Source organism: Blennius ocellaris (assembly GCF_963422515.1).
Source record: "Blennius ocellaris genome assembly, chromosome: 13".
In the NCBI taxonomy this organism is placed as follows: domain Eukaryota; kingdom Metazoa; phylum Chordata; class Actinopteri; order Blenniiformes; family Blenniidae; genus Blennius; species Blennius ocellaris.
The window spans coordinates 10432010-10456999 of NC_137662.1; the positions used below are offsets into that span (position 1 = coordinate 10432010).

Genomic DNA, 24990 nt, shown 5'->3' on the forward strand with positions numbered 1-24990 from the left:
ATTGTGTTTTCTGCAATAGTCCAGATACATCCAGTTCTCATTGGAAACTCTGCTGCAGAGTCCTTTGGCCAACCTTTAAAGTACCGAGATGGTTGTAAAAGTGCCTTAGTGGCTGTTGACATTTTTAATATATTTCTGAACATAGACAAGGTCTAAAGCTTTGGCATTGACCTTGCTGAAAATTCTCCTGCATAGCTGTTAAGTGAAGCTGGGGTGGATGGCCATGGAAATCATCGTCAGGGACAGAAAAGGCTCTGCTGCTTTAATGAGAGCTGGGGAAAGGGCATTTAAAAGGAGTCACACTCCCAACAACAATGGCTCCTTTTCATCAACCAGAGCAGTTTTGCACATGCTGCTAAATTTGCTACACCTAATATGTTCATTTATGAAGTTCATTTCATTTATTTAAACTTTTGCTGCCATCTTTAGTATTTTTATTACGCGTGCTGTTGCTGTCAAACTGAAATAGCTGGTGCCTTTTGCCTGGTCTGGGTTGTTTCACAAAGAATGGCCAACCTTTTGTGAGTGTGCTTTGTGTCTTTATGTGTGAAACTTCAGTCTGGGCAGCTGTCCACCTTGTCCAGCCTCCAGCCAGAGTGTAACATTCCCATTAGCAGTGAACTACAGAACCACAGAAGGAAGTCTTCCTTTCTGAGATGTTTATGCATTTATTCGATAGACGATATACATCAAGCAAAGTGCTGCCCACATGCTGATCTTGTACATTTTCCCAGAGACACTTTGACTGCTTCATTTACAGAGCATTGTTGACTGTGAGGACGGCAGGAAAACCCAGAGCCAAGATCAGCAATCGGCGAGCCCCACCTCGACACCAATGGGAGACAGCCCAGCCTGCACCAACAGTGCCATCGTCAGACATCAGTTTAAAGGGGAAAGGTGACATTTTAGTCTGGCTTTACTCTCAGTCTGTGACTTACATAATAAAGGGTCTTTATGTAAGTTATAATTTGAGTCACGTGTCTGTATTTTCTTTGTAGCAGGAAGCCCAGAGCAGAGCCCAAGCTTGCCATTGCCCCTCAAGGCCACCCACAGCTTCATGCACAGCTCCAGAAGTTCACCGTGTCTGCTGACAAGGTGACCTGACCTCTGCCTGGCACCAGAAATCAATTTCCAAAACTGCCTATGTGCTGATAGAACCTGTCTCCTTAGTGTGAAGTCCTGACTTCTCATGTCAATTCTCTGGAATGAAAAGAACATTATCTATTGAGCTGGGCAGTAATATTAGTTCAGGTTTTAAAAGTAATGATCACAATCAGACCTTACATTCTGATTTTGAAGTTTTAAAGTGAGTTCACACACTCTTAGACTAATTAATGTTTGAGCCTTAGTGCCAAGCCACTAGCCAAACAGGTGATTTAAGCTTTTCATTTTCATCCAGTCTTTGCAGCTCAATCTTTCTTTTAGTTTGTGGGTGATTCGGTTTTGGAGTTCCATCAGTCAAATATGCATTTTAACTATTCCCAAAAGTTAGGCATAGCTAATTAAACTGTTCTGTAATCAACCCAAACATTAATCTTTCTAACAAGAATTCCACTTTCTTACATAATGACCAACAATTAATTGACCATTGACATATTGCACATCCCTGTAATTGCAGCCTGGGTAATTTAATTGTCATGATTTGAAGCATGATGTTTCTCGTGGCTTTGGAAACTCTAAACTCTGGTATGGTTTAACCCATCTCTGTTTCACTTTCTTTGCCCCAATGTGAACCTCAGACTTTGTCCTGGCTCAAAGACAACGTCTCCATGGCCACACAGGTGGGCTCAATAGCCAGCTTCGAGGGGCTGGAGGCCGCCAGGAAGTGTCAACAAACTCTGGAAAAAGAAATCCTCACCAACAGAGCCAGGATAGAGGTGGTCAAAAGGGTAAATCCAGGGCGCACCATCACATTCTACACTTCTGTTTAAACATGAGCTTTGGACCACTACCTTGAAAAAAAAAAAGATCCCTCACATTTCCTGATCCAGGCCACTTGGCCAGTCTGGTTTGCGTACTAATGAAATAATGAGCTGATGTCTCCTCTGAGACAATTTTATGTAACCACAGATTTGGTCTGTATTTCACAAGTGGAATTTTTACTTGTCACATGTTCTCACACATTTTAACACCTGTACCTCAGGAGGGCTACGGGCTGGTCCGTGCACAGCACCCAGGCAGCACCAGGATTGAAGAATTTCTCGGCCAGTTGGAAGTCCTGTGGGAAGAGCTGAGGAGGAGGCACCAAAGAAATGCGACCTTTCTGCTGGCCTCAGAGGAGCTCGGTTTTAGAGTAAGCTTCATAAATTATCTCTAAGCGGGGCCCTCTCTAAAGTCATCCCATTTTAGAAGAAATTTATGGTTATAGCAGATTTTTTTGGATTAATTCCACCACGCTAGGGAGCTTATTGAGCAGAGGCTTGGATTATACAAACGCAGTCATAGGTAGAACTTCCATCTCAAAAAAACTTAATTTATAACAGTCTTTCATGGTACTTTCACAACAATTTATGAAAGTTCAACCAAGCCTTATGAATCTGGCTTCCATATAATTTGATTGTGAGTTGGAGAGAGGCTGCAAATCCAGATTGATGACTTTTTACAAAACCTTTCACTCAAAAACGTGTAGTTCAAAGGGGTCGACTGTCTCTGAGGGGTCCCTATGGTTTGTTTTTGCTGTCCACTAAATCACTTGAAAGTCACAGCAGGAGAATCTCCTGCATGATGAAACTACATCCCCTCTTCTGTTCGGTGCAGGCTGTGAAGGTCCTCCAGGCGCTTGGCAGCCTGGAGGCCTGGCTGGAGTCGGTGGAGCTGTCCATGAAGGAATCTGCGTTAGCTGGGGACCCTGAAACAATGAGCATGGCTGAGAGGGAGAGCTGTCTGCTGGAGAGGGAGGTGGCAGCACGCAGCCTGGAGCTCAGTGCCCTGAGGCAAGAGGTGGACCGCCTCCACGCCCACAATCATCCACACACACGAGGGCTGCCAGCACGCATGGAAGAGGTGGAGAGAAAGTAGGTTTTTTTCTTGTTTTTTTTTCTTTAGGGGAGTCAGGGATAGCCCGCTGATGCTTGTCATGGAAGACTTCTGTTATGAATCTGAACAATCAGACTCTGGTGCTCGCCAGTGTGGTCAGGAAATGAAGTCAGTCACTCTTTCCAGGACCTCAACAGGTTTGGCATCGCCACGTTTGTAATCCAACATGGAAGAGTTTATTCATAAAATCCCCAATTTCTATTTTAAGATAAACAATTTCACCCCATAAAGCAGAAGAAAACACTGGGTGTATTTCCATAGATCTCATAAGTTTTCATTTTTTTTTCCATGTTGGCTCGACATTTTCTCCATGTGCTCATTAACAGCATAGCTCAAGTTCATTCATTTATGATTCATGCAGCAATAAGCAAGGTGTACCCTGCTGCTCTGACTTCCACTTCACCCACAGCTTGTCAGTGTGTATCAGAGTCACTCACTCCATGTTGGTAAGATGACACCTCTCTCATGCTTGGCCCTTGAAAGACAGTTTATAGTCATGCTTTCAGTAAAATCTTATGATGTTGGCTGGCTCACTGGACATACCTTTGTCTATAAACAGAAGCTCAGATTCTATAAGGCAACGCCGAGTGCACTAAAGAAAATAGAGACAGAGAGAGGTGTCGGTGTAAGTGTTTCCAGGGTGGGAGTGGAGATGGCCACTTGTGCAGTCTGAGGGAGCATTGATGCAGGTAGAGGCTCTAACCAAGCAGCTGTTAGACACTTGGTATGAGGTCATTATTTAACACTACATAGAAGTCACTTAAGGCTCATTTATTCTGAGAAAAATACCCTTTCAAATCAAGCCCTTTGCCTTCTTATATATAAACTCTGCACAGGGGGAACCTTTACGCCGTGAAGTACAGGATGTGTTTATGTGACACATGATATATGATAACATAAACAGCACTCAAGCATGGCAACAGACTCGCCCAGTAAACTGCCAGCGGTCTCTGTGATGTGGTTCAGCTGAAGGGATGCTGGGTTGTGATTGAGGATATGCGCCACAGCTAAGGTGTTACTTTTAGTTAAAACATTCCTGCTGATGTTTGTGGTTTCCAGGTACTATCGCATTCAAAGTGCCCTGACCCAGCAGAGTTCTGAGCTTCAGGACACGCGCATGCTGACCGAGTTCCTGGAGCGTGTGGAGCTGGAGGAGAGCCAGGAGCTCAGCAGGAATCGGTACAGCCTCACTCAGGTAAAAAACACATTTAAATAGACGAGACTGGAAGGATCAGCTTATTGAAAGTTATAATAACAAATGAAATGTACAGTAAATGGGGTTGATTCGAGCATTGTTCTGAAAACGCCAGATGCTCCATGCTGATGGCCTCTCTGTGTTGAGTTTGCAAATCCAAAAACGTGCTTTTCAAGTTAACTGGTGACTCTTAGGTGCTCTTGTGCTCTGAGGAGTGAATGTGGTCGTGTGCCCTTCTGTGTTAGTCCTGTTAACCTGCCTTCACCCATAATGAGCAGGAAGACACCCCCCCTCCCCTATAGATAACAAATTCTGAAAGGTGATTATAGAAGATTGATGTGACCACTGAATATCCAATCTTTTGCTCTGTGCGCCTGACAGGCTCCTCACAATGAAATGTCCACCACTCCTACATTGATGGGTTTCCAAAGCAGTGGACATGGTGGTGGTGGAAATGGTGAGCCTCTGATTGAGGCCATGGGTGACCCAGTGGAGGAGCTACGAGAGGCTGTTGAGATGCTGAATGACACAGTGAGGGAAAGGGGTCGGTCACAGAACCACGATCAGGCCATCCAGGCGCTGCTGAGCAAAGTAAGGCAGAGTTCTATGGAAAGTGTGGGTACATGGGAGCAGTAGCTCTGGCTCAGTGGAGCCAAGGGTTTCTGTAGTGTTCGGTTATAATGATCTCAGATGATGCTGGATGGTTTTTAAGTTTAATAGAGCCACATCTGGTTTCCTTTTTTCCATGGCTGTGTACTTTAATGAGACCCAAACAAGCCACCCCCCCCTACACAGGAATGTTTTGGTGTTAATTCTATTTATTCTCAGTTTAAAAAAAAAAAAACAAACACGTCAAAATAGCACGTGCCCAGATGCTGGGGCGGAAACTCCATGACACCATTTTGAAAAGAAATTTGCCGTTTGGTTCTTAGTGGAAAACAAATAACACACAGTGAAGTATAATGACTTAATTACATCCTACTCATGATGACTTTGTGCCTTACCAGCATGCCCGCCTTGCGGTGCGTGTGGAGGAGTGCCTGAGCTGCAGCAAGGAGCTGAAACTGGACATCCTGGAAAAAGAGACAGACATGGCCATCCAGTGTGAGCCGGATCGCTGTGGCCTAGAGGCTCTAGAGGACAAGCAGGACCACCTGGAGGTGAGAAGCATGAGTTAGGATCATGATGTAAACACCTGAAATGATTTGTGGTGCAAACACTAGCAGTGTTTTACTCTATTAACTTTGAATCGTGTTGCTGGGTTAATAAGGGGAAGACCCCCCCCCATCTGTCTCTCACTCACATTGTTCCACACTCTGTTTCCTGTTGTGCCAGGATTTTTCACAACAAAGAAAATCCGGGGGGCCGACCACGTGCTAAAGTTTATTATTCACATGGGATATTTATTCATGGTTGTGTGAGTCACTGTTCTGTTAGCTCTCAATACGTGTGTGTATATTTATGAGTAAATCTGGTAGAGTGTGTGTATGACTGGCCAGGGGTCACAGAGTTGGAGATGTGAAGTTGGTAAAGTTCTGTGTGAGTCACATTTGGGCAGTAGCATGTCTATATCGCACACGCACGTGCGCGCGCACAGAAACACACACACACACACACACAGCTGTCTGGAGTTGATACCATTGAAGAGCAGAAATGACCTAATCTCCCATACTGAAATAACTGCCGTCAGCAGACAGGCATCCACAACTCTGTGTTCTTGAAGCTGAACTGTAGCTGAGAAACATTATGAAGTATTGCTCCCAGAGAACCTGAATGCTATTAATTACTGTCTCGTCAAAAGCAGAAAAAAAATGCTGTCAAGATTGCAAGCTTGCTATATCGTGGCAGCCCATATGTAGACCATATGGGCCCCTAAGTGAATAATATGCAAAAAGCTGGGGAGATGAGGTCATAGTCAGAGATAGAATTGGTCCAGGCTGTTTGAGTGATACCGGGTTTGACGGGAGATGATAGGTTTTCACTGTGATTTTCTACAGATTGAGTATGAAGTCATCAAGGAGGACATAAAGGAGATGGAGGACCAGGCTTCACGGATGAATGAGTTGTGTCCGGAGAGAGTCCATATGCTTGGGACAAAAGTCCAGACGACGCTCCAGGCCTGGAATGAGCTGGGAAAGAGTATAACAGAGACCAAATGGTGCCTGAAAGAGTTTGTGCACCTTCAGGACTTCTTCAGGAGCTACCTTGCCATGATGTAAGCACGGCGTGAGGATGTTGTGACCTTTTGTCTGAGACAGAATTTCTTCCATAATCCACTTTACTTGAACATCTGCCCATTACAATGTCTCTAAAGGAAAGAACAGGATGTTCTTGTTGTCAAGCATTAGTCCCTAAGGAAGTGTATAATTTAAGATGTGCTGAGAAGGTCAGAGCAAGTTTCCGGGGCCGAGTGTGACAGGGTGATGGATGTCTGTCCTATCAAGGAGAGTCTGGTCATTCTCAGGTTTTGTGAATGTGTGGTTTTTCTCACAGCCCTGTTCCCTTTCCCAATCCACCCCTCTGAATAGCTCCTGGACAGAAGACACCAGGTCGTGCATCTTCTCAGACACAGCTCTGCATGTCTCGAGAGACGGACAGAGGCCACTGGCCGCAGAGTTGGACACGCAAATTGAGCTGAAGTTCAAGGAGTTTGATGAGCTGGCAGCAACAGGAAACAATCTTTTAGACAAAGAACACCACCTCACGCGTATGGTGAGCGAGGATACCCACCAATAATACTGCAATTCTGGAATTTGATGTTGGTTTTATTATGTATGTTTTTCAAATCTTGCAGGTGAGAGAGCGCATGGAGGAGCTGAGGAGCATGCTCGGGTGGATCTTAGTGCACTGGAGAGCTCAGAAACAACAGTGGCTGGAAAAGATGTGCAGACAGGAGGCCTCACGAGATAACATTTACTCTGAGGCAACAATGTGCAATCCATTACCAGAGGTGAATGAGGATAGTACGCACTGTACAAACAAACATGGGCATTTAGTCTCGTGGGTAACACTCACTCTTTACAGTGTTCCCCATTTAATAGTGGGATGGGAGCCTTTGTGTGTTTTCTCTGTGTATACTTGGGTTCTTGACAGGTACTCCAATTTTTGCCAACAATCCAAATTCATGTTTGTTATGTTAAATGGTGACACTACATTGCCAAAAGGTTAAGGTTAATTTGTGCATGGTTAAATGTCTCTCTTTAATGCTTGTTAACGGATGGTATATCACAGCCTTTCACCACAGATCCTAAGAGAGATGTATACAAAATACATATAGATTTATGTAACTTGTAAAATTGAGGCATCCATATTCGCAAAACTTAACCGAAAAAAGTAACCATGGAAACAAAAATCAGCAGTAAAAGAATCATTCAGTCACATCAAATGTTGACTTTGTCTTTCACACACAGAGTTCATCTCCTCAGCAAGAGGCCCTCCAGACTCAACAGTGCCAAGCTGTCAGCTCCTGCAAAGACACAACAAAAGCAGCAGGAGACAGCCAACTCATGTCCCTGCTGCCCAGGCATGTTGAGCAGTATGAGGAGAAGCTGTCAGACGATGGGTATGAGGTCATGAACAGCATTGGAACCCCGGGCGATTCTCCAAAGGCCAACATGGTGGTGCTCAAGGAGAACCACAGCCCACCTTTAGGGAGCACAGTCAACCTCATCCTTAGCTTTGGAAATGCAGGGGACAGTCAGGTTCAGGTGCTCGACCTTCCTGCTGAGAGTGAAGAGGTGGCAGAAGAGGCCTCTGAGCCTGTCCACAGGGTGAGAAATATACTCGGCACTTTACACAAGAAGTTAACAGTAATATTACACCCCACTGTATATATCGTGTCGCTGAAGGTCTCGGGAACAACATTGCATGGGATCCTCTTCTCTCTTGATGTTCATTCCTCTCTCTCTTCTTTGGCCTTCCGATCCTCCTTTTCCTCCCTGTTTCTCCCTCAGTCCACTGTGCCTCAATCTTCCCCCTGTAAAAGCTTTTGGAGGCGCTGCCAAGGGCTTTTGGAAAATACTTTGGGTAGTTTAAAGAGAAAGAGAAAGATTTATCGACAGAGTGCAAATGAGGTAAATTGCGCTGTGTGAGCTGGTATTGCATGCAGCGTCTCAAAGTGTGCTGGGACGGCATGCTGTGTGGAGCTGTTTTCTGGGGGCAGCATGTTCTACTAACCCATTACAAGGTACAGCCGGTTTCCCCTGTGTTGCTGCTGCCTGCTGTGTAACTCAGGCACAGGAGTTAATGTCAGTAAGTCAGGCCAAAGTGCCATCATACTTGTACTGAGACCATCTCCGAAGTCACTGCGGCTGGAAATTTTACAGTTACCAGGAGAAAGGTTAGAAAACACAACAGATTATTTCACTCCTTAAAAACTCACAATTTCCCACTTAACTGCAGTGCTGAATGCATGTCCAAAACCAAATAAATTCCCCACTTGATGAAACGCATTATGTCATGATATTTAATAGGATCGGAAAAGAAAGGTGTTATTTTAACAACCCATTTGTAAAAACAAATAAATGCACTAAAGCATCTTATAGCATCCAGTAAGTCTTTTCTCTTCTCATAAACAAACTAAGATTCTTTCAAGTTCCTTAGATACATTTAGAATAAACCAGATTTTTTTTGTGCTATGTTCCATAAAGTTTAAGATAATTTCTAAGATATTGATTGCATGTAAAGTAATAGATATTGTACAATGGGTTGTGTGTTCTGTTTAGAGTCTTTGCAATACCATGTTTGAAGAAGCAGAAACAAGTTCAAACTTTCACGCTATACACTTGTATAAAAAAAAACACCCATCGTGCTGATGAAAGTAGAAACACTGTATGAACCTCTTTACTAGTTGAATAAGTTCAAGCTTTGGAAAGTACTCGGCTTTGGAAAGTATTAAAGAAAAAGCCATCCTTTGAAAGATTTCTCTACAGGCAGTTTCCCATCTGAAAGGAGACAACTTTGAACATTTCCCCGAAATCAGGTCACTGATGGGGAATGGGTTAATGCACTAATGCTCTGATTCGGATTCATCTGGTTCACTTCCAGCCACGTCTACACAATTTTCCCTTGTAAAAAAGTAACACATTTAATAGACCCCTTTTTATTTGAGCTGCCTTGTTGTTTAAGTCCTTTCATATTTATAAATAGTATAATCACAACTAAAGGAATAATGATGATGTAAGAAGTGCAAAGTAATAGCAGTGTTTTGATATGTTGGGAAAAACAGAAAAATAAAGATTTACGTAAAGATAAATAAAAACTCTACATGAATGTAGTGAATGTAGTCAACCTGTATTAGACAGTCTTTAAACAACTAGAATAATGACCCCCTGTAAGACTCAAGCATCATAAATTGATGTGTATAACTCAGATTTGTTTAGGTCAGTATGTATCTTTGCAATACTGAAAAGCCTTTGCAGCTCGTCTTATGTTATGTGGTTTAATTCTTGGCAGAAAATAGAAAAAATAAAACTCTGTCTTTCCAACAGAACATTCAAGCATTTCTTTGAACCTCGGATTTTTAAATGAGGTGAACTTTAAAAGTGGAAAGCACTGACGACAGAGATCAAATAAGTATGATGAGTAAGAATAGCCCATGCAAACCTCTCCCTGCTGTGCATGTTGACAGAAGCCCACCCCTCTCATTCTATCATTCCATCGAGAGCTTGATGAAAACCTGGTCGTGTCTGGCTCCCCGGCAGCCGTGCCCACAATTGTTTGAAAGAAAAGGAAAATGCACTCCGGAATGGCTCCCAGCAGGACTGTGTCCGAAATGCCAGCGATGGTGCAGCCATTTAACAGGGAACCAGGGCTGAACTTTCAGGAAAGGAAAGGCCTCCAGACTGCACACCATGATTTATAGTCTGGGGCTTCCACAGAAACAAGAGATTAGTCACAGAGTTGAAGGTTCAAGACATTACAGCTGTGTATGACGGCATGTGCGGCCACATGTGATTTTCATTTAAGACCTGCAAGTGTGCAAATGTAATCAGGTCCATGTTACTTTTGTCCTTTCATCTAACGTTTTTGTCTTTCATGATTTTTTTCATACGTTTGCCTTGTTGTGTGACGCTCATACATTCCTGCATCCATTGTTTTCTAGGATGTGTGAGGTGATTGCCTCAGTCAGTTTTGCTCCCATGTCCTCATCCATCCATAACGCACAAAACGGCTCTTGTCCTCACAGAGAGCAATGACACCTCAGTCTGGAACATGCATGCGTCTGCAGTTAATGGTTTGAGATACATTATATACAGCTTCAGCACCCATTTAATATCTCTTTCTTTTTGCCTTTAGGTAAGTACGTACTTGCATGTCAAGGATAACAACCTGGCTGTGGCCCCGGTGTATGAGAGTATTACCCTGCCTCGCCAAAAGACTCGCTCTGCAGCCTCAGCCTCCCCCACCTTCCTACCGTCCTCCTCCATGCCACCTGCTTCAATGCCGGGCCCACAGTTAAGCAATGTGATCTTCCACCCGTCAATGGGAAGTGGCAACAGCTCCATCTTCAGCAGCCTCAAGAGAATGGGGAAGAAGCGGAAAAGGAAGAGAGATGCTCGGCGTCACACTATCCAAAAAATCATGGGAGTAGAGGCGCAAACAGAAGGGATGTCTCATTACACCAGTGAGGCGATGACATATGACACACATACGTGGCCTCTAAAGGAGGGGCGAAGGAAGAAGAGTGCAGCAAAAAATGTGGCCACAGCAGAAGCTGTGGCCTATATGAAGAATCCCCTACTGAAAGACATTGATACAGAGTGTTTGGGAGAAAACAGCATTACTCCGTACGCTGTGTCAGAAGGGCCGAACATTTCAGGTCAAGTGAGGAGTCACTGCAGATTCCTCTCACTGGGCTCTGTGCTGAGCTTTGATCTACCTAAAGACATGACCCTCATCCCCAGCATCCAGGATATCATTACGATAGCCCCTCCAGAGTCCAAAAGCGGGGGGGCGACTCATCCCGACCCCCACTCCCAGAGACACACAGTCCTGAGCTCTTTCAGGCAGAGTCGGCCTCCTCCCACCGTCACACACAGTTCATCTGAAATCAGCTTGTCAGAAAAAACGACATCCACGGTTGCAATAAAAGATGCGACTGATGTGGACAATAGTTTCCAACTTCCTCCTTCCCCAGAAGAAGATGAGGATCAGACTGTTCCTTGTGATGGCTTGTCCAAAACCAAGTTCACTCTGCATGAAAATCAAGAGGTTGAGTGGGACAAAATGGTGTCAGAGATCGAAATCAGTACAAACGAAAAGGATGGGCCATGCCACTCCTCAGAGCTACCTATTTATGTAAACCACCCCCCAACTTCATGTAGAGGAGGACATACGCACAAATGTCGTAGTGTGAATACGCTCATTCGAGATCTCAATGGACACCATTACCATAAATGTGCAGCACCCGAAAGTGTGCACAAAGACAGTCCTGGCCCTAAGCTGAACCAAGCTTGTCACATGAGAGTAAAATTGAAGTCCACAGTGAGTGTGAGCGTTCGACAGGACTCTGTGGACTCCGGTATCTCCACATCCAGCAGCATTAAGCTTTGCACTGACGCTCCATGTGCAGATGATTTGCGGCCTAAGGGTGTGGTGGGGAGGCTTGTATCTCTTGAAGTGGGATCTATAGATAGCAGTGCATCAAGAGATGACACTGGACCACCCTCAGATTCATCTCCACAGTCAGTAGGGGTGAAAACTGAGTCTGTTCACCCTGACCACCAACAGTTTGAGGAGGAGGAGGAAGAGCTGGAAGATATTTGGAATCAGACCACAAAATACAGGCAGAGCATCTGCTCAGACATCATGTACCAGCCCAGCCAGGAGGACTTTGCACTTTCATCCAACCAAGCCAAAGAACCTCCCTGCGGCTCATCTTCAGCCACGACCGAGGCCGTGCTCTACAGAAACCTGGTCACGGCCTCAGCACCCAATCTTCTCGTGGCCGAGTTCAAACTACCTTCCCACATTCAGTGTTTGTTGGGTTATGACAAGGGTCAAATCCCCAAAGAGCACCTTCCTCCACTCACCAAACGGGACAGGAGGTCCTGGGCAGCTTTTACAAACATGGAATCCACCGGCAAGACTTCTGTGATGGTGAACGAGACGGCATCTGATCCAGTGAAGCTGCCGGATATAGGAGACAATCAGAGATATATTTATCAGTACAGGGAGGATGAGGAGGAAGAGGAGGCAAATGTGGGGGAGGAGGAGGAGGAGGATGAGCACACGGGAGGCTTGAAGGTGAGGGCCACGTTTGATGCAGTTTGAAATTGCCTCCGCTGCGATTGTACTGTAATTTCAAAAGAAATACCTCACATGAGCAGCTTTAACATCATACAGCTAGTTTGTGTAGTGTAATTAAAGTAAAAAAAACAAAAAAACTGAATTACCCCAATGGTCGAGGATTGTCTTCAAATTGTCTACGATCATAGGCTGTATAATGAGGGATTCAAAGGTCGTCAAGACATAATTCATAGCCAAGGTAAATAAAATCAACACATTAAATGAGTGCAGAAATGTTTAAGGCAAGTGAGAGAGAGAGAGTGACCTTCCAACACGTGCACCTCATTCACTATAAGATCAGTTAATACTGTAGGAGCAAGTGTTAAGTAAGTGTTAATTGCAAGATTGTAGCTGTAAACCTCCAACTGAGATGAGCTGCTTTTATTACTGTTGTAGTGCTGGTGATGACGGCAACACAAGTGAAGTAGCAGCAGGAATTGAAGTCATTTCTTCCTGTGCAGGACGAGTCCATGAGCCTGCTGTCAGTTCACATGGGTTTGGATGGGACCAGCAAGCAGAACAAAGCATCACTATGCCTTCAAGACAAAGAGAATCCAGAGCGACAAATGGCCACAGGGGGTCGCTGTTTCATTCTGGTGAGGTCTCCCAACATCATGTGGCCTTGTAGAAATAGAGCTTGTGTTATGAAGGTTTTTCTCTGTTTTTCCCCCTGAAAGCTGTCAATTAACTCAGACCCCTTTCAGAGTGGAAAGCCTGAGCTGCAGTCTATGGAGGGAACACTGGAGAGGAAGCACAAGCTACAGCTGGGAGGAAAGAAAGTAAGAAACGTTTAGGCCAGCATGGTCAGCAAGCGCAAAGCCCTCAGTCAGCAGCTCACCTCTTATCTTATTTTCACAGGCTGCCTCCAGAGGCTGGAACTGCTACCATGCCGTGCTATATCGAAACACCTTGTGCTTCTACCAGGACAGAAAGGACATACTGAGGGTGAGCACAGGAAAAGTACAGGGAAAAAAATCCGAAATTATTAATTATTGACGGACATGGTCAGTGTTGACCAGTGTGTGTTGTGCTGCAGAGTTCTGCATGTGGCCTCCCGCTGAACCTCGCTGGAGCTGAGTGTTCGCCAGCTCCAGAGTACACCAAAAAACCCAACTGCTTCCGATTACGGTAAGACAGTTGTGTCGTTTTCTTAAAATGTGAAAACTATATTTTGATTTCCAGAGTTTACAAATCACATTTATGAAAGGTTAAAATATTTAAGTTCACGTATATTAAAAATTTAAGCATACAGAATTTTCACTGTTTAGAATTACTTTTCCATTGTGTTTTATTTTAACAACATGCTTGTATGAAGTGTATTTTCATTGTTTTTATGGTTTCATTGTGTGTAAGTCTAAAAGCAATCATGTAAAGAAAACTGTATGTTTGACCCTTGTGTATTGTGCTCTTCAGGCTGCGTGATGGGTCTGAATATCTGCTGAACGCCTCTTCGCGCTTTATGATGAAGAAATGGATGATGAAGATCCAAGCGAGCACCGGTAAGCAATAAAATTTCAAATATCACTTTTCCCATCCTGAATTTCTCTTCCACTGATAACGTTGGTATTTCTTGAAGGTCAAAGTGAGCCTCCTGCGGCAAGCGTCCCTGCCGATCAAGATCTCACCATATCTGTGTAAGTCAAATACTTAAATTCCTCTGAATGTGCCCAATATTAATTTAATGTCAATATCATAAGCTCTTTCTCTGTTTCAGATGTGGCAATGTAGCCAGTTGCCACAGCACGTTCCCCAGAAACAAACCTCGGGGTGTCACCCAGGCCAAAGAGATCATTGTTCTCACCAGAGAGTTCTCCCACATGTCACAGGGCCACTTAAAGAATTTAGACGAACAGACGACCATCTCTTCTTCAGACACAGGCACCTGTGGTAAGACCAACTTCTGTTAGGAGCAGCACCATGACCTCTGGGAAGTGACATAATAGTAACTGATTGCTTTATTAAAATAAACCGCATTATTACAATAGCTAAAGTTTCCATGACCTTGTTACTTTTGTTGAAGATGAGCACAGCGGTGAAGCTGCTGTCTATACTCGACTCTTAGCATTAGACAATTAAGCTTTTGTTTCAGTTACTTTTTCTTAACCTCCTGTTTACTCAAAGAAGGCCTAATGATTAATCAAACTCAATCTGCCTGATAGCAACATGAAAGACATAAGTAACATGAACATGAGCCCATATCCATTGTGTCTGTGATCCTTATCTCTAAAAATAAACAAAAAACAAAAAATATATATTTTAAGCTGCTTTGATGCAGGTTTTTCTTGACAAAAGTTCTTTCCAAGAACAGATGTAATGCCAACTTCTGCATTCTGTCCCATTCCTTACAGCAGCTCTGGCAAGAAAAAAAATAGGCTTCTATAATAACTAACCAATTTAGACAGACCAAACTCACATGTGCATTATCGTTTCACTTCCAACTAACTGCTAGCTTAATGAGTGCATCAGTCATTAGACTAGCCCACACAGTGCTGGTGGCAAAGATGTCACCACAACAATACAGCTTCATATACATTAATACAAAAACTAAACAAATGCACTGCTTTCTAAAACAGTAAATAGTGACTGAGTGTATAATGAAACAGCAGTAGCTTGCGCAACACTGGTGCCTAGCAGAGAAGAGGTAATCACATGCATGGGATGTACATTTTTTCTTGTATAAACTATAAGCACCACTCACCATGGCTGCTCTGGTCAAAAGGCCCGCAAAGCTTTTCTCACTGCTATGCTAAACACCCAAATGAAAGACAGCAGTGAGTGGCTGTTGCAGGCACATTATTTGCCACTAGGGGGAGCAAAAACATTACTTTGAACAAATGGATTGTCACAGAGATGTGCCACTACAGTAGAAGTTTTCCTTTGTGCTGCTCAGCCCTCCAGCTTTTAATTGCTATATTTTTTTTTTCCAGCTCTAGAAAGAGATGAGGGGAGCTTAAAGGAGACAATGACTCACAGATTCTCCAGAGGATTCAGAGGTAACACCTCTCCCTCCCCAGTATCCTGCAGCCAGGACTGGCTCAGCAGCAAGCGCCGCTCCCACTCCTTTACATCAGGTCAGTTGGTTTTCATTAACCTATTCTCCAAACTTACACTCGAAATCATAAACAGATGAAGTCGGTGTGTGCTGAAGCTCTCTTGTTTGACATCTTAATCCAGCCACTTACCAGAAGATCAAGCCTGTGCTGCACACCCTGGGAGGGAAAGCGCCTGAAAAGGGCTCCAACTACTGTGTGACCTTGGTGGTGGGAGACAAGTCAACAGACAGTCCATTGATGAGCAAGAGCTTTGAGCCTCCACTGCTGGCCTCAGCTGGATGGCAGCAGGACATGAATCAGGAACCTGCTGTGAGAAGTTACACCAGCCTGCCCCGTACACGGAACAAGTCCGTTTTCAAAAAGTTCTTTGGGAAAAAGGACTTCTGATTCAAACAGTTCTACTAATCGAATGTTTTCCATAGCGCCTATAATGTGCAGTGCACATATAAAGCAAAATACTCCAATAGAAATTCTACTACTGACCATATTTATGATCAAAGGATCCACCAGTTTTATTTTTGAAGTGCTTTTGATGGATTCTATCACTTTTTAACGAGCGTTTATATTGATTATTATTTTCTTGTGTTCATACTGAAACAGTGTATGAGTGTGTACTGCACAGTTGCAGGTTTGATTGATTGAATAACAAGTCTTATTTTTCTCTTCTACCTTGTTTTCTGATTCTTATCTTATTGGATTGACAGTCTTTGTGAAGTGTAAACTTTCCTGTATCAATTCAGAACCCACTGATACCATCTTCACTCCTCGATGACCAAGTAGTTCCAATATCTTTAGCTCCTGAGGCTTGCAGTAGCATTACATCATCACAGCTCCTTTGTTTGGCTTGTATAGAGTGTGTTCGAAATATTTCACCTAACCACATATCAGCAGTTTGATACTGCCCGTGCTTGTTTGATACAAATACTTTTTGAATACGAATGTAGCAAAGGCTCTACATAATAAAACATTCTTGAATATGAAATTTGCTCTGGTTTTAATCAAAAGTGTGTGCGCACGTGCGTGTGTGTGAGTGTGTGTGTGTGTGTGTGTGTGTGTGTGTGTGTGTGTGTGTGTGTGTGTGTGTGTGTGTGTGTGTGTTGTAAATGTGCATTATTGGAGCTTTGCTGTCATCTTCAGAGGCTTCAAAGAGGAAAGGGATTAGGTGCACACAGAGATTAAAGGCCAAGCCAGACTAAGAACATCTTCACATCATTAGTCCCACTTTTGCATATTAAAAAACCTGACACCATTCATAGAGACGATTCAAACAAACGCATAATCAACGCCACACTTGTGCTGAAAAAGCGGGCCCTCTCTCTGCAGACATGGCTGCATAATGAGTCCTATGGATAAAGTGTTCTTGCAAGATTCTACTGCTTAGCATCACAAGATATTCAAGGAACCCTCACATGATGTCTGAGACAGATTAATAACTGCACAGATGGAAAGAGCAATGGTTCTTTGGAAGATACACAATCTAACTACAAGTCTATTTCCCCCAAAGAATATGTAAGAGTGGCGCTCACTGTGAGAACAGCAGGTGAAAGCAAACAGATTATAACACAGTTAAAAGTTAATCATTTCATGATGCTATTTGAGAGCAGCAGCTGAGGCTGAAGCGTATGAAGTGGTTGAAGTGTAAACACGGGCCGGGTTTGAAATGTAAGAGCAAAGGAAAGTCAACAAAGACAACAAGCATACGAAATTTAAATCAGGTTCACATCCTGTCGACTGACTTGTTACTAAACAGACAGTAACAACAATTCAGTTCCACAACAAGCTGTTGTAAATACAACACTCACACACAAGCCGAATAAAAAAAACTTAGTTTCTTCTGCTATTAAGGTTTTGAATTAATTGTATATGTGGGATTCTGTCTGTATTGTTTTTCTTGGCTCTATAAGCCTAAAGTAAACTGTTTCTGGCCCTCAGGTGATAATACAGTATGCAGGACAGTTTGGCATTTGGACAGGAGGAAAAGTAACTGTAGGATTGAAAAACAACACAGAAACATTGTGATGTGTACAATATTGTAAAATCTATCTTTACTTTGTATTTGAAGTTCCATGTTACACCACGTTACATAGTATCTCTTTTAACAACACCCTGGTTCTTTTATGACTCAGAAAAGACAATAGTTTTGAAAATATACATATTTTTGACACTATGCTTTTTTGATTGATTTGTATTGCAGGTTTCATGCAGCTCAATGTCAAAATGCTCTCCGGACAAGTAACAAAATAATACTCAGTCAAGACAAGGATAAAATCAAAGTCAGTTCAAAGTTAGAATAAATGTGAGAAATAAAAGCATTTCATAAAAGGTATACTCATGAGTGATTATGCAAATTAAGTGCAATAAAAAAAGAATGCTACTCAATAGATAGCACATGAATATTACAATGGAAAAGCAAAAGTGAAACAAAATATCTTAAAATATAAAAAGTGGAACAAAGTCTAATTAAGATAAAAGAAAATAATAGTTGTTTTTGGTGAAATGGAATTAGTCCTTAGTTAACCTACCAGTGTTTTCAGTGGGAAACAAGCTTTGACTGAACAGATCAGTTCAGTCTCTTCAGGTCCACATATGAGACCGGAATGTCAGGCAGGCAGCTCTCTTCTGTGAAAAAGATGGTTTGGAAAAAGATTCTCTCTCTCTGAGTTGAATTGTGTTATTTGTTTGCAGTTTTTTTCAACCGTGTTGAATCATTCCCTCTGATAGCCTCTCTGGTATATTGTTTTTTCATCCTCAGTCATGTTGTTGCGCATCTGGATAAAGTTAATGTAAGTAGCCATGACATGTTAACATTACACAGGTTTTCCAAGATTTTGCTGCTTTGTTTTTTTTTTGTACTATTTTCAACTGAAGATAGGGTTGAAATCATTTGCAAATCTCTGCATTTCGTCTCTTGTAAGATAGTTTTCAGTTGAATTGTTGATTTAGAAGCTGTGAAGCGATGAAAAATTCAATTGAAATTTTAGTCGAATGAAAAGTGCAGTTGTGCAGGGTTAATAATTGAGGTGTGAGTTGCTGCATAGGTGGTGACTGCAGCTGAATTGTTTGGATAATGGATATAAAAACATGCACACAGCCACAATCAACCATGCTGGTATACCTGTGGTTCTGCAGAAATACAAGACTGAAAAACAAGGATTGATAACAGGTTTAACACACTTCTCCCAGACAGGCACTATCAAAAATCTAAAGCAATGCATTATTAATATGTTTCTACCCAAATTCATGGTGTAATCATGGTATCCACACACATATAGAAAAGCAACCACAGTAGCGTAGGGAATAGAAATATTTTGAACATTTCCACACTTGTGGTACTAATTTGTCAAAAGGATCCAGCTGAGGCATTAATCATGGCAGGTCAGCTATCTGTGAATCATTACTGCAAGTCTGTAGAGCTGAAAGCTGCATGACTCAACCTCTCACGGCACACTGTAAAACACAATTCACATTCGTTCAGCTTTTACACAAAAGATCAACAAATAAATCATGTTTATGTGCCACTGCATGGATGCATATAAATATATACATATACTGTATATGTTATTAGAAGAGTTAATGAGCCACAGAGGCGTTCTGGATGTGACTAGTAAATTCACAATGTGGTTTTGTGCACACATGACACACATACCCCCCCCCCCCCCCCCCCCCCCATCCCCACCCCCACCCAATAATAAAAACACTTTAGTGTTTTTGGAATGACAGCCACATCCTTTGTGGCCCTCGGGGATACAGAACCAGTCAATCGATTGATCACCATGGCCCCCTTCTTTGTGTCCTCTCTGTGGCCTCTGACCTCCAAATCATCTGCTGACAGCTCCTGCGGCTGCCTTCACAGCTTCGGGGGGGAGTCGAAGACTTTACAGATACTGAGTGATGCACTCGCTCTGCTTTGTGCGTCGCCACACTCTGAAGGCTGTTCCTCCCCGAGCATGGGATCAAACAGCAAGGCAATGGATACGTGTGCCATTAAACACGTCACCACACTTCTCCACACTTTGCTACGTTCACCTCCCACCCACGCCAGTCCAGTGAAAACGCACTACATGACACTTCCTCCCATAGGTGAGATGACGTCCATGCTGTGTTTTGAAGCAGCTTGTGACTCACCGGGGTTTCTACAGTCCTTCACAGAGATCAGAAGAACCCATCAGGGCAGTGTAACAGGAGAAAGATATCCTCGGGCTCTGACCCCTCCCCGCCTGCTAATGGAAAATGACCCATGTTGCCTCTGGAAAGATGATGCATGACTCTTTACACATTATGGATTTCCACGGGGAATGACTGTTTTCTCTTCAGCATTGCAGTTGACCCATTAACATCATTTCAATTAAAGCCCCATCATGCTATTAAAATACCAGAAAAATGGGGACATCATGTAAACAAAGAGATTGAATTGATGCACAGATGAGATGAGGTTTTTATTTAATTGCAAATAGGACAAAAGTAGAACATCACACGTTTAACAATAAGAGACTTGTTTGGATTTGAAAAGCATATGCCCATTTTGAATTTAAGCCCAGAGCCACATCTCTACAGTGAGGATGAGGGCAACAGACTGGAAAAGTTGTACTATTAAAAATGTAAGAAACAGACTCATTATAGATGAAGACAGATATAAACAAAAACGCTTTGCAACACTCAACAGGCACTGTTTTACCCAAAATCATGATTACGAGGCCACATGAATACCAAACACTATTTGTATATTTCAGAGCATCACATTTTTCAGAGGATTGGCTGTCGTTCAGATCTGTCAACCAGCAAAGCGACACAGTGGTAAACATGCCCCTGCTGCTGCTGCTTTTTTTCAAATGTGTTGCTGGTGTCGAATTTGGCTCATATTTTTCAAACATACCCCAATTTAAACATATGGTATGTTGTTTTGCTACAATAGGAAGGAAGGGGCGTTAAAGGCACTAAACTTGTAATCACAGATTGGTTTGGTTTGAGTCTCTCCGCGTATGGGTCACCACTGCCCTTGAGCAAGGCCTTTCAAACCCAACTGCTGTAACAACCCTGGAAGGACGCAGCCAAAACACACCAATGTCAACAATAAATGTATAGACTTTTCAATATTCTTTTTCGATTCTATTTCTTGAGAACAAATGCATGTTGAGTCATTTTATATACAACAAAGTCAGGTTTCTGCATTGCTGAGATACCAGAATAACTTTGTTTCTCTTATTTTACATTTTGTCATTGGGATTTAATCTCACATGCTCAAAGGATAAGCTTGCAGGGGGACTACTGTGTGCTAGTGGTTCCAACATAGGCTTTGAAACTCAACACTCACTGCCTGCAGTGGCACTGGGGAGCCTATGAAAGTGATGTAATGGGAAGAGAGGCTCGGGAAGTATCTGTGGTGGACAGCAGGGTGGGATAGTGGTTAAGAACCGAGATCAAATAGCTTAATTTCCACAGCCTTTGGATCCCAGTTGACATGAACTGTCCACCTGTGAAGATTTGCAGAACCCAGAGGTGCTTAGTGGCCTGACTCCAGGATTTGTAACTGGTATGGAGTGTTGTGGCTTGGATTTCTCACTTTTACAGAAGAGGTTGAGGTACATGAGCTCTCAGTCTTAGCCACCGCAACACAGACAAGGTACATGTGGCAAACACAGCAGAAAAGCAGGTAATGAGGATCTGCCTTGACACAAGTACCTCCTCAGCTCTCTCTATATTTGTAACAGTTAACTGGACAGTCCACTGCTAACACACACACACACACACACACACACACACACACACACACACACACACACACACACACACACACACACACACACACACACACACACACACACACACACACACACACACACACACACACACACACACACACACACACAGAGGATGGATTTCTGGCTTTTACTATGTGATCATTTTGCTTGTTAATGAGCGAGCAGCCAGACTTTTTTTTTTCTTTTTTTACAATAAGGTGAATTAAAGCCCAATTATAGCTTTCTTGGGAATATCTCTGAAATCACAGTGTCTGGTCTGTCATACTCTGGGGGCCACACAAAAGCCTATTGGTGAAAAATGAAGTGGGCGCTCATGTAAGTGGGTAAGATTTAGGGTGAGTATTGCTAAGTACTTACCATGTGCAGGCTTTGGCACTGAGAAATCTGACATCACAGATGCTAAGAAGCTTTAGCGGCACATTTTTACAATAAATCACACGGCGAACTTGGGGAAATAATGGTGCACTTGAAGTCTGGCTGTGGGAGAGCTGTAGCATGCTGTTGTGTACATCCCACAAGCTCTTTGAACAACATGTCAGATATTTATCAGATCTGCTGGGCCCTATTTGGCCAACAGCTTTTTCAGACAATAAATCATGCACCCTCCTCCCCTACAGCTGTCAATATGTATCCCAGCACTGGTACCACAAAGTGCAATAGCTGGAGAGAATTTTCCTCATCCTGACTGCAGCTCCCCAACACCCACTGCCCATCACCTCTCCCATCCACCAGCAAACTCCCTTTTGTCCTGAATTGTTGGTAAGCTCCTTGTGTAGAGGGATAAAGGGTGCATGGTACCACAGAGACATCTGTCCCGCAGATACGGTACACATGCATCTCTGTGATATGGATATTAATTCATTCAAACTATTCTATAAGGTCTTCTACGCAACGCTCCCCATGCTGGGGACGCATCAATGCATTCAAGTCCCCTGATGGTATATCCAATTGTTACAGTTTCACAATAGTTCTGTATAAATGAACCCGCCTGTTAAGAAGACTATCTTGACCATACAGTGACAAAATGGAGACGGATTTTTGAATAAAGTGTGTGTTTCTTTTTATGCATAAAAGGGAAAAGATTCGTTTTTGTCCAGAGCATGAACTCAGGCAAATGGGTAGACTCATATAGATAGCACAGTTTGAACCTTGCAGCAGTCTCAAAGAGCTTTATACCGTTAGGCCATTTTCCACTGTGAGCAATTTGGGGCTCCCTGTCCAACAAAACACTTGACTGAGACTGGGAATCAAACCGTAATCTTCGGGATTGGAAAATGACTTACTCAAACAATGTCGCCATATTTGATCTACATATTCTTCACTTTTTTCCAGCATCATAAATTTAAAGGTTAGAGTTTGTTTTTCCATATTCTATAATATATCATGTAAAGTATTTGTGATGGTGTACCAATACCAAATTACAACAAAGGCATAAAACAACTGCAGAGATTAAAAAACTGCCTAAAAAATATGGAAAATGTTTGCTAAATATATGCTGAATAACCAGGAGAACTAAAAAAAAAAGCCAACTAAAACATGATGACAAAAAAACATACTGTACCTGCAAGAAGACATTACACACAACAACATAAACCCGGAAAATGTACAACATAGAAACAATGAATAACACAGAAAAATGACCAAGGACACCACAAACTGGCTTTGAAGAAAGGACGACTACATAGAAGTAATAGCTAGAATTTAATTAAATAATACCATCTATGGACACAGAAACAAACAAAGAAAAATTACAAAAACACACAAAATCACAACAAGAAGCACAAATGCAATACAGCGACTAACAAGGAGGGATGAGATGACATTGAAATGGCCACAAAAGCACACAAAATCAATACAAAGATGAGGGGAGAGTGAGCCTCTTTCAACGCCTACGACAAATAACCATATCTCTTGCTTTACCGCAACAAAACCTTTAGCCATTGATCTTCTGTACACACTGCGCTTTTTTGTGCAACACATAAATGATTATTTAAACCAGTGGTTCACAATCTGGCTTTCAGAGCCTATTTGGGAGATGTCAGTTGTAGGACACTAAATCTTATTCCAGCCTGAAATTATCACAGGATTTGTACATGTCAAAGAAATCCATAATAAGACACTTTATGAAATCTAGAGAAGACCTGGCTAATTCCTGCTTTTGCGTCCGACAGCGTTTGGTTTCACTGTAATGTTCTTGGACGTGATCAGGGGTGTGCGAAACAAAATGGTGAAAAACCACACACACGTTTAAAAAGTCTTTGTTGTATGGTTGAATAGTGCGAAGAGTCGTCTGACTTGTGAACGTCTTCGAGACGATAGTAATCAGATTTTACAGCTGAGCTGACCCACAGTCTTCGCTGGCTGAAAATGATGTGGCCATAGTGTGACAGTATGGACAATATGGTTTCTAATTACATCATGCGCATGCACACACACACACACACACACACACACACACACACGCGCACACACACACACACACTTCCTTTGGCCAAGCTGGCATGGCCTTGGTCAGTGTTACATAACCCATCTGCCACCCTGCTGCAGGGCGCCGAGGATCACCTTCCAACAGGGAGAGCCAGCTCCCACAGCAGAGCTGCTTGGCTTGCCCCACCATGAACCACACTCATCAACCCTAATTGCTAGTTTAGTCGGTGCTTACGACAACCCTGCACTGGCATATTTCTATATTAGTTGAAAAATACGAGTGTTTCTGCGATGACCTTGAAGCTGATTCGGTGGCTGCCGGTGCCAGTTGATCCAGCGGTACGTCAGTCGAGAGCTTGAAGCAGATGCTGGCGCAGCAGCATGTCTGACGCAGATCACAGCTGGCAGCTCTTTCTGCAGCCGGGCTGACAGGTTGCATCAGTTATACAAGCAACATTAAAAACAAGCTTGAATAAAAAACATTTTTAAAAACTCCTTCCGTGTTATTTTTCACTTTGAAACGACCTGAAGACACTTTGGTGCTGAAACAAATATATTTGCCAGAAGGTTTCTATTAAAAAAAAACCTTGATGCAACTGCCAGACTTTGGGCTTCACACAGAGGCAGCGAAAATCCAGTTGGAGTGAGTCTACTGTGTCTGAGCTGAACTGAGCTTCTTCGATCCAGGAAAACAAACTTCACCTCATTCCTTACTCATTCATTGTACAGATTATTTTGGTGTAAAGGCAGAAGGAATAAAGGCGGTGGCTTCCTTTCTAGAGTCACAGAAAGCTTAACATTTCCTCGAGTGTGACAACATGCCTTCCTCTACAGCTTCAGAATCCTCTTTGTAGCCATCAAAGTAAATCCTTCATAAAAGCATCCCGACATGTCAACAAGCCTGTATCGAATGATAATATTTATCCTCCACTGTAATCTGACTACACAAAGATAGACGGTCCATTATGTCTTAGGATGAAGTGCAATATCCCTGAAACAGAGAGTGAAACATATTTATTTGTGCAGATAAAATGATAACAACATGCAGGCTAATCAGGAAATAATTTTATGTTTAAATATTAGTAATAAATGGCAGACCAAAGCAATTTGGCTCCAATAATCCAAAATTCTTTTTCTTTTTTGCTGAATACCAAGGGATGAATAAACCATGACAGGATTGTTGCACTGTTAAATATTGATTGATTTTTAATGAGCACAGCCTCAGGTTGAC

At 42.8% G+C, this 24990-nt stretch overlaps 1 protein-coding gene across 5 annotated transcripts in view; it reads left to right on the top strand.

Annotated features, from left to right (window-relative positions):
- The window catches only part of mymx (myomixer), a 29322-nt gene extending 12782 nt beyond the window's left edge, over positions 1–16540 (top strand). For 3 of the 5 annotated variants that reach the window (XM_080507340.1, XM_080507343.1, XM_080507341.1), the window contains exons 12-34: positions 761–897; positions 999–1095; positions 1740–1889; positions 2144–2293; positions 2758–3014; positions 4096–4231; positions 4613–4822; positions 5239–5391; positions 6229–6446; positions 6760–6943; positions 7026–7181; positions 7642–8001; positions 8185–8304; positions 10529–12478; positions 12982–13116; positions 13225–13299; positions 13379–13465; positions 13557–13648; positions 13934–14019; positions 14097–14154; positions 14235–14407; positions 15448–15591; positions 15695–16540. In XM_080507340.1, the coding sequence (XP_080363466.1) occupies positions 761–897; positions 999–1095; positions 1740–1889; positions 2144–2293; positions 2758–3014; positions 4096–4231; positions 4613–4822; positions 5239–5391; positions 6229–6446; positions 6760–6943; positions 7026–7181; positions 7642–8001; positions 8185–8304; positions 10529–12478; positions 12982–13116; positions 13225–13299; positions 13379–13465; positions 13557–13648; positions 13934–14019; positions 14097–14154; positions 14235–14407; positions 15448–15591; positions 15695–15960 (5394 nt within the window). In that variant the 3' untranslated portion in view covers positions 15961–16540. The remainder of the gene's footprint in view (positions 1–760; positions 898–998; positions 1096–1739; positions 1890–2143; positions 2294–2757; positions 3015–4095; positions 4232–4612; positions 4823–5238; positions 5392–6228; positions 6447–6759; positions 6944–7025; positions 7182–7641; positions 8002–8184; positions 8305–10528; positions 12479–12981; positions 13117–13224; positions 13300–13378; positions 13466–13556; positions 13649–13933; positions 14020–14096; positions 14155–14234; positions 14408–15447; positions 15592–15694) is intronic. The other 2 variants (XM_080507342.1, XM_080507344.1) reach the window with 2 other exon arrangements.
- Positions 16541–24990: the final 8450 nt, after the last annotated feature.